The sequence below is a fragment of the Vollenhovia emeryi genome, unplaced genomic scaffold (assembly GCF_000949405.1).
Source record: "Vollenhovia emeryi isolate VEMERY1.0 unplaced genomic scaffold, V.emery_V1.0 DF939322.1, whole genome shotgun sequence".
Classification (NCBI taxonomy): Eukaryota; Metazoa; Arthropoda; class Insecta; order Hymenoptera; family Formicidae; genus Vollenhovia; species Vollenhovia emeryi.
In genome coordinates this window covers 32,786-42,501 of record NW_011967044.1, presented here as the reverse complement: position 1 = coordinate 42,501, position 9,716 = coordinate 32,786, and the positions used below count along the sequence as shown (strand labels likewise).

Genomic DNA, 9,716 nt, shown 5'->3' with positions numbered 1-9,716 from the left:
TCGATAAAAGCTAATCAAGAAACAATTTGTAAAACAATTCTCTGTACAATCTCCTTTTGAAATTTTATCGATATTCCTGTGTTGGTTGCCATAAAAAAAATCTTATTTGAAGATTAAAGAAGACTCTTTCGCGGCAAAAAAATTCTCTACCCTATGAATATCCTCCATCTTCTCTTTAACATTATCCTTGAGCTTGTCCAGAAGATCGTGGCGCTTCATCTCCTTCGCTTCCACCGCGCCGTCTGCAACACTCGAGCCTCCCTCGCCATCTTCGACGTGCGGGGAAGCAATTTCTTGCTCGTTCAGCCGCGCGCTCGAACCCGCTGACGGTTCGAATCGATCCGATTTCTGGCAAGCGGTCCGATTTCGCAATTTTCGCCAATGTTCGGCCATCTTGCGCTCGATTCTCGGCTCGTCGACCCTCGCGGCTCGACCTTGCGTCAGTCTGCTCTCGATCTTCGGTTCCTCGTTTTCGTCCGTCGCCGGTGTAAACTTGAAGTCGTACGTGGGCTCCGGCACGGCGTCCTGACTGGCACTCGTCGAGCTGTCGGATACGTCGACGGGTTGCGGTAACGTGTAATTAGAAGAGGGTCTCCAGTGGTCGGCGACCCACGTTTCGATCGGTTGCAGCCAGGTGTGCTTCTCCACGTTCTCCTCCCAGATCCGCTCCACCTGATCCTCCAATATCCTCTCTATCAAATCCACCTTCCGCTTTACAGAGCTTCTTAACGAACCCTTGGCCTTCCGTTTCTTGATCCCGGATAGGTTCTCGGTGGACGGCCCTTCAGCCATTCGCGTCTTCCAAACTCCCAACGCCTCCTCGAGCTTAGATTTCCCGATTTCGACAGCGCCTGAACCTTCGCCCGTCATCTCAGAGGTCGTCTTGACAAACACCCCTTCGGTTCGTTCCACCCCCGTGGGTTCTTCGGCTGCAAACGTCCGCTTCTCGAACTCTTCGTCCACGACGGAGCAAGTCGATTCTCTCAAGTTCTCCTCCTGCCGAATATCCTCGCGAAAATTGTCGCGCGACTCCGAGACGCCGGCGCTGCTTACGGCAGCGTCGGTCTCCGCTTCGAGGAAATCCCTCTCGAGTGTATGTTTTGACAGGGATCGATCCAATGCCGCGACGGAATGACGTCGTTCCCGTTGATCCGCGCAAGGCTTCCGACGCAAACCTCTGGGAGGCACGGCGATATCGGATGATCTGTCGGCAGACTCGACGTCCAATTTACTAGACGGCACATCCGCGTTAGACGTTACATGAATTTCAGACGCAGCGCTGACTTTAGACGCGTCCTCGACGGAGTTGCAGTTCTCCGCCGACGCGGCCATTGTCTCGGAGGTCGCGGGGTCGCTCTTAGACATCGCTTCGACAATTTCCGGCGTAACTTCGCTCTCGGGCACGGCGTTAAGTTCACTTGCCACATTCAGCTCAGATGAGAGGTCTATTTCGGTGTCCATTTTGGATGCAACGATCGGATTCTCACTCTCTCTTGATCAATTTTGCATATTTTGTCGATCGCTAGCGTCTTCGACGTGGCAGCGATTTTGGATACGTGTTAGGACCGGATACGGACTGAGAACGCACTGTCGACTTCAAATTCAATACATTCCCGGATCTCTTCTCCCCGAAGATTACTCTCACGAAGTGGAAATTGCTTTGAATACTTCGACAAGTGGGGCGAGATTGTGAACATTTTCCTTCGTGGAGAGCATCTGTCTAGCGTGTTATTTTCGTCGATGTTTTTATTACAAATTCCTTGGTTCTCCTTAGCAGCAAAATGGCTGTGAGCTCGTTCTCATCTTTCGTTCGATCGGCTTACATTTTTCATGGACTGGCGTCCGAACGTTCAACGGCGAATCTCCTCCAGGGTGGTCTCCGTTTTCTGTCTTTCATTCGACATCGTCACTCAGTATGACACAATTCTTAATATAAGAACGTTCAAGCATGTTTTCTATGAAAAAAGTTTGTTTTTTAAGTTTACCCTTTTGTGCGAACGCTTGTCAACCGTCGCATCAGCGTGATATTTCTAAAAATTCCTTGAAATTGGTGTGCCTAATCGTAACTAAACACTGAATCCAACACTGACCCTTGAGAAAATTTACTTTAAATGAAATTAAAAATTTTTAAGTAATCTTTCAAATCATAACAATTTACTTAAAGAAGTTAAAAGTTTACTTAAGAAATTTCAGAGTAATTTTGAACACTTAAAGTAATTTTTAGATAGCCAAGCTTGTCGAAGTTCCCGCTAGAGGGCCGCGTGGCACAGCACTTTCTCGTAAGAAGAAAACCGCACGCGGTACCATAAATTATGTCACATACTTTCCACAATTCTTAACGTTTTCTCTTAAATTCTTAAAGTAAGTTTTACGTTTACCTTAAATAAAAGTTTAAAGTGTCCAAATTTACTTCTCGTACTTCGTAGTTGTCTTAAGTAAAATTTTTAAGGCTTTCCAAGGTATCCCATACAGCACCAAACCTTTCAGAAACATTTCAGAGACATTGCAACATTGCAAATTGCAATGTAATATTGCGGAGACGATTCAGAGACATTCAATTGTAATATTTCGCCGACAATATTTCAGTAACCTTGTAGAAATATTATAAAGTTTGCAAAATATATTCGTAACGTATTATGATGTTCTTTAGATTTTTCACATTTATATTATTTCTCATATATTCCAAACGCAGCCTAATAGCATGTATAGCAACGCTACTTGATAGTCCCGTAATTTCCGATATTGCCGGTATCGGTCTTCTTCGTCCACGTTGTCCATGTTCAAAGTGTATCTTCGCGACCTCCAACGTGTCTCTTAACGCTATCACTCTAATCCACGGTAATTTCTATTCCTATATAAATATATTAAAATAAACCACAAATTTGATAATAATATTCTAATATGTAAAGTACTTCAGATTTTAATAGATGAAGTTTGAGAATATATGACACCCGATAAGAATAAGATAAGATAAGAAAAAATGTTGTAAATTTTTCTTATATAATATCTCTTGAGTGTCTTTACATTTTCAAATTTTATTTATTAGGTTGTTCGAAAAGTTCGTTTCAAATTTCCCATGTATTATACATGTACAAAAAATTTAAAACAAACTTTCCGAACAACCTATTAAAATCTTAAGTATCCTGTATATTTATATAAATAACACATAATAAAATCAATATTACAAATACATTGCACCGTGTCATTGTTGCAATGTTACATTGTAATATATCTGAGGGAGGACATTTCAATGTTGCTTCGAGCTTGCAGCAACGTTGCTGAAACATTTCGCAACCTCCATGCAATGTTACAATGTTGCAGAGAAAGGGGTCTGCAATGTTTCTGCAATCTTTCAGTACTGTATGGGCGAGGACACTGCTATTACTGTAATAATCACTCGTGTTAGGGTTTAACTTCCGAATAGCCCCAACCTCCGAATTTTATGAAACTTGCTGCGATTGTAGACCATTAGATAGTACGTTTACACCATAAAGGATTTTTGTGCGGAAACAAACAGGTGCGAAGAAATAAAAAAACAAAAAAGATGTGTTCGTAAAACTTTCGTTAAGCTCAATTCAAATGACCTTGATCTTGACATATGCTGTTAAGATTATTATGCTGAGTAATTGTTGAGATATGTGAGACGTCATTGATTAATAACAAATTATTTATTTCACAATTTCACGAGTTATCAACTTTCACGCCTTACGCCTACAGACATGGTTTGGGGAAGGTTATATCTTAATGAAGTGGAGCCCGGAACATACTATCTCCACGCATACATTTTTCCATCTACACAGGAATTGGTTTGGATTAGCCCCACAGCACAGAAAGATTGCAGGAAGTTGCAGAAATGTTACATTGCAAGATTGCAATATTGCAGCAACGTTGCGCAACATTGCTGCAACGTTTCTGGTGGATTGCAGCAACGTTGAAATGTCCGCCCTCAGAGAGATTGCAGTGCAACATTATAGCAATGTTGCGGTGCAATATTTTTGGAATAATTTGTTGTTGTACATAAGCAAAGAATTTACTAATTACATATACATCCGGGCCTTTTTCAATGCATAGCAAGCTATTGCGAGGCAACCTAAGGAGGTTATGTCGCTTCGCAATAGATGGAGATTGCGAGCAACACCGCACTGATCAAGTACTTAATAATTCGCGCATTATTGGTATCCACGAAAATAACATTATAAAATTCTCGTAATTAGAAAAATTTGTTAAAAAGAAAATATAGTATTTTCATTATTTTTGAAACATTGCTGCAATATTGCTATCGAAAGTTATTTGCAATTTTATATCCCTGCAATGTCTCTGCAAGATTGCACTGCGAGATTGCAACGTTTCTACAATGTAACTGCAACCATCTGTGCTGTATGGGGAGGTTAGGTTAGGTTAGGTTAGAGGTTAGAGATTAGAGATTAGATTAGGTTGGGTTACATCTTTCGGAAAAGGAGCCTCTCGTATAGCGGTGCAGAACTCACTGTATCCGTGTGTACACTTTTTCACCTATACATCAATTGTTTCGAGATACATCTTTAACTTTGATTTTCTCGAAAATTATCACTCGTACGGTAAAAATTAATAGGACATAAAATGCATATTTCGAAGAGATCTACAACTTTGGTTTGAAACATTTTTTAAAGTTTTCATCATTTGGTAAATATATCAATTTTTAACTTGAGTTAATTTCTCCGCTTCCATTGGTTTCCGCAAAAAATCCTTTATGGTGTGAACGTATTATCTAATGGTCTACAATTGCCGCGAGTTTCATAACATTCGGAGGTTGGGGCTATTCGGAAGTCTTGCTCGTGTTAGTACCCTAATAGCACAGAAACATTTTAAAAGGTTAAATATATTTTAAAATCTTTGTAAAATACTTTATATATATTTTAAAATATATTGAATCTTTTGAAATATTTCCGTGCTATTAGGGTATGAAAAACGGTGTCAGCCATCGGATTTCATTATTCAGCGGAAATATACGAGTGACGTTTAAACACGATGATTCTGCATCTCTCGCGCAATATGCGCTGAGAAGCTTCACAATTATTCTTTTCTAAATTACTATTTACCGAGATTTAAAATGTCACACACTCAACTTTATATGTATATCACCGTGCACGCTCTTTACGGCGGGCTGTCGCGAAAAAAAAGGAAATCTTTTGCAGCAGGCACTCGAGACAGATAATCTAAAGAACTTCTCGCGAGCTCGCGTTTTACACTCGACGTGGCAACGTCAGCGACTGACGCGCGCGAGAGAGGAAAAACCGTGGGAGAAAAAGTGCTCGCGAGCATGGATTTACACACTGATTCACTTAAGTCTTGTTTACAAAAATTGTTAAGTGCAAATGTAAGCACTTCCTCTCGACGATCGCGGGTATCGGCGATTAGCGCCGGTGAGTCACGGCGAAAAATACAGACGGAGAAATACAATTCGGGCACGTGTGCGCGCGCGTGTATAATACACGGCCAACCGTCGGAAGTTTCTTATCGGGAACAAAGGTGAACTCGTTACCAACGCACAATGGAATACATTTCCGCGCCGGTATCGAATCGGCACCGCACTGATAAGAGCGAAGCACCTGTCGTGCTCGCAAAGTAAGACGGCAAGAGTCGCCTGACTACTGACAAAGTCGTTCTTCATTGGTAACCTGCGAAGCGTGCCGGCCAGCTGGGCCTCTTCTCCCTCCCCGTTCTTCGCACCAGAAAAGCGATGTTATGTCAGCAAACATTGAGACATTGTGTATACGCGATACCGTAACCGCGATATTCTGACGTGGACGAGTTCTTCAACTCGTAGCGAAAGGAAGAGATACGCGTAATGCTATGGCAAATTGTTGGGCGTAGAAAGGAAAGATTATTCGTCTATTCGGAACGTGGAAATACTCCTATCTATTTTAAAAGTATTTTGTTCAAAGAAACTATTCGCAAAGTCAAACTTTTAATTTCAAGAACACGTACAAGTGTATGCTGCTATAAATAAAATGTTAAACTTTCTTATGTGTTTTATTTATTTTAACTTAACCTTTTTATGTAGCATTAAACATATTTTCATAATTAATTCTTTAGCGAATCAAATTTCTAAAAAGATGAAGCGTAATTTCATTGACAACATAAAAAATTTTTTAATATTTCATTTCGGATCAATTAATATGATCTAAACAAATCTTATCTAAAAAAATGTTTAACATTAAATATATTTGCATAATTAATTCTTTAGTGAATGAAATTTCTAAAAAGACGAAGCGTCATTGCATTGATAACATAAAAATTTTTACTATTTCATTTCGGATCAATTAATATGATCTACCTAAACAAATCTTATCTAAAAAAATGTTTAACATTAAATATATTTGCATAATTAATTCTTTAGTGAATCAAATTTCTAAAGAGGTAAAGCGTAATTGCATTGATAACATTACAAACTTTTTAATGTTTTATTCCAGATTGTTAATACTAAATAAATCTTATCTAAAAAATATTTAGCATTAAATATATTTTATAATCAATTCTTTAGTGAATCAAATTTCTAAAAAGGTAAAGTGTAATTGCATTGATAACATTAAAAAATTTGTACTATTTCATCTCGGATCAATTAATATGATCTAAACAAATCTTATCTAAAAAAATATTTAGCATTAAATATATTTTCATAATTAATTCTATAGTAAATTAAATTTCTAAAAAGGTAAAGCGTAATTGCATTGATAAAATTACAAATTTTTTAATGTTTTATTCCAGATCGTTAATACTAAGTAAATCTTATCTAAAAAAATATTTAGCATTAAATATATTTTTATAATCAATTCTTTAGTGAATCAAATTTCTAAAACGGTAAAACGTAATTGCATTGATCACATTACAAATTTTTTAATCCAGATTTATTCCAGATCGTTAATACTAAATAAATCTTATCTAAAAAAATGTTTAACATTAAATATATTTTTATAATTAATTCTTTAGTGAATGAAATTTCTAAAAAGACGAAGCGTAATTGCATTGATAAAATTAAAAACTTTTCAATATGTCATTTCGGATCGATTATTGCGATCTAAATAAGTCTTATCTCAGAAAAAGAATTGCCTCAGATTATAGCATCGGATTATAGCATCGGATTACGATGGGCTATTAATACGTTCGGTGTGATATATGGAAATATATCACGCGTAATGTGTATAGACAGCATATTATGTACGCTTATCAGCCAACTTGATAGATATACAGTGTTCGATCCCCAGCATATTTCATCTAACAATTCTCAGACCTGCAACCGGTACTTTCTTAATAAAAATGTAACGAAAGAATTTGTTGTAAGTTATCAATTCAATAATAACGTAATTATTTGCTTATATCTCGTTTTCTCACGGAATATACAGAATTTTATTCTATTAATAATTTGTCAAGAGAAAATATTAATGGCTACCAAATTAGATTTTAATAGAGAATGACTTGAGAGCACCTCTTTCTAAAGGTTAAATTGCCGTCTTTAAAATTAGGCAGGTAATGAGGCTAAACTGTATGTAAATGGCGCGTAACCAAATTCTAAGGGAAACATTCCAAGTATTTATCATTAAGATTAACACAAATTAAACGGTAGAACCGGATTGTAGCCTGCGCGATTGCAAAGTCTAAATGACCCAAGTGCAACGCAATTCGGAAACAAGCGCGACGTTGGTGCGAGAAGGCCGGGCTGTTGCATAAATTACTATTAATTCGTAAATAAATTAGATTTAATGCGTAATACCCGAGAGGTATCCCGCTTGGTTGTTCCCCGCGGAATGGCGTTTAATAATAGTTAACATATAAGTAGAGCCGCCGCGCGATAAGGGCCAGGCCTTGCACTCCACTTTCAACGACAAGTCGATACCGTAATACGGAACGCGGGCGCGTACTTCCCTCACAACCCAGTTTCCCATTCTTCATACACACGCTATAAATATACGCACGGGCACATCCATCTCTCTATCAAGACCGAGAACGATCGACGCCGTGATCACTTATTGTTAGCCTATCGCCCCTTACTTAAACCTTTATAGAACTACTCCCCGTTGATACTTCTTCAAGCATTTCGCATGTGTATCTTTCAATATTTGCTGGCGTCGCGCACACATGGCTGATTGGCCAATTATCGCGACAGATAAGTAAATCAAAGATAAGGGATAAAAATAATTTCTGAAGTGCGTGTGCGATTAGGACCGCGTGGGATAAGGTACCTGCTCTTTTTCTTGTTGATTTCTCGGCCAAAGTGTAGCCGTCAGGTAGATCTCGCCTAAGTGCTGCTTGGGTCTGTCCGGGTCTTTAAGTTCTAACGTGATATCCTGGGAATGCCCGAGGTCGAGTTGCGTAAGGTCCAACAGAGCGGCCCCCATAAAGTCATCCTGCAGGCCCCAATCGTAATCGAAAACCTGCCAGTAAAAGCCGGTCGACGATCATTAGTAATTCTGTGTAATAACTCTTTTATTTAAATAAAACTAGTACAGTTAATTAAGTTATTTCTCGAACATCCAGTCACGTTTTATTAAACAGTTTGAATTATTATGGTTCAAATAAAATTCAAAATCATTCCTGACTTCTGCCATTTTGGTCCAAAGCAATTTGATATAAGAAAATGCACCTTGATAGTAAGTGGCTGAAAGGGATCTTCTATAGGCAAGGTGATGCTTTCGTCCCAAACTGGATTTAAATCGCGATGAACGGTTCGCGATTTGTGCAGCAATCGCCCTGAGCATTTTACTTTCACGTAAGGATCGCTGGCGCCTGAAACCATAAACCGCAAACCGTAAACCATACATCGTGAAATTTATGGGGGTTATGCGATAAAAATATAACGATTCCTTCGCAAAATAGGGCACGAGTGGCTCGAGTTTTATATTTTATTTACTGGCACGAAAATAACAGTGTATCCACTTTAAATAAATTTTAAACGGCAATTTTAAATAGCGCCAGTCGTAATAGACACGTATTTCAATAATACACGCAATACAATTACGGCGCAGCTTCTTTCGCGGTTTTTTATTAAAAATAAAGTAAGCACGTATTTCGTATCTTCGATTAAAAAAAAGAATAGAAATTTTCACTCTTTCTCTCTCACCGCCTCTGTCCATCGCAACGAGATTTGCGCCTCTTCTTATGTGCAGGCGAAGTTGGAAGAAGGCATGTTGTCTCAGCGCCTGTTCTCTTTTTCGTGTCATCTCGTCTTGAAGAAATTCGCCGTCCCGATTGAAGGAACCTCGAGGGTCTTCGCCCATGTGCTCTTCCCTCTGAAAGCTCACGGATCCTTTGGAGAATCCCTCGGCGCATTTTCCAGCGGTGTCCTCTTGCACGCTCGCAGTCTTTTCTCGGCTACTCCGTGCCAGCGGAGATTCTGCGCATTCAATGTGCCGAGATTCACTGCTTTATCGTTTTTGGCACCCGCTGCGACAGCGATATCCATGATTTTCGCCACGAGCGTGATCGAATAAACAAAACCCGTGTCTTATCGAGTGTCTTCTAAACAAATTGTCGGAGGTTTAAATAATATATGATTTCATCTTTTTAACAATTAGTATAAATTTATAAGACTCTAATGCGAAAACATAAATACGAAGTAAGTAATACTTTTGGGGGGAAATCAATATTTCCTCTCAGACCAGCTGTGTTCAATTTTTACAAAGTTTAAAACAGTACTGCAGGAAAAACGTCGAGTACGTGCGAATTGAAGCGAGATTTTA

The 9,716-nt window shown here is 38.9% G+C and overlaps 1 protein-coding gene across 1 annotated transcript in view; it reads right to left on the bottom strand.

Annotated features, from left to right (window-relative positions):
* LOC105558684 (multiple C2 and transmembrane domain-containing protein 1) overlaps positions 1-9,716 on the bottom strand; it is a 42,419-nt gene that overhangs the window by 15,049 nt on the left and 17,654 nt on the right. Inside the window, exons 4-6 of the mRNA XM_012006506.1 lie at positions 9,098-9,370; positions 8,621-8,763; positions 8,220-8,411 (exon numbers count right to left, since the gene is read on the bottom strand). Of these exons, the coding sequence (XP_011861896.1) occupies positions 8,220-8,411; positions 8,621-8,763; positions 9,098-9,370 (608 nt within the window). The remainder of the gene's footprint in view (positions 1-8,219; positions 8,412-8,620; positions 8,764-9,097; positions 9,371-9,716) is intronic.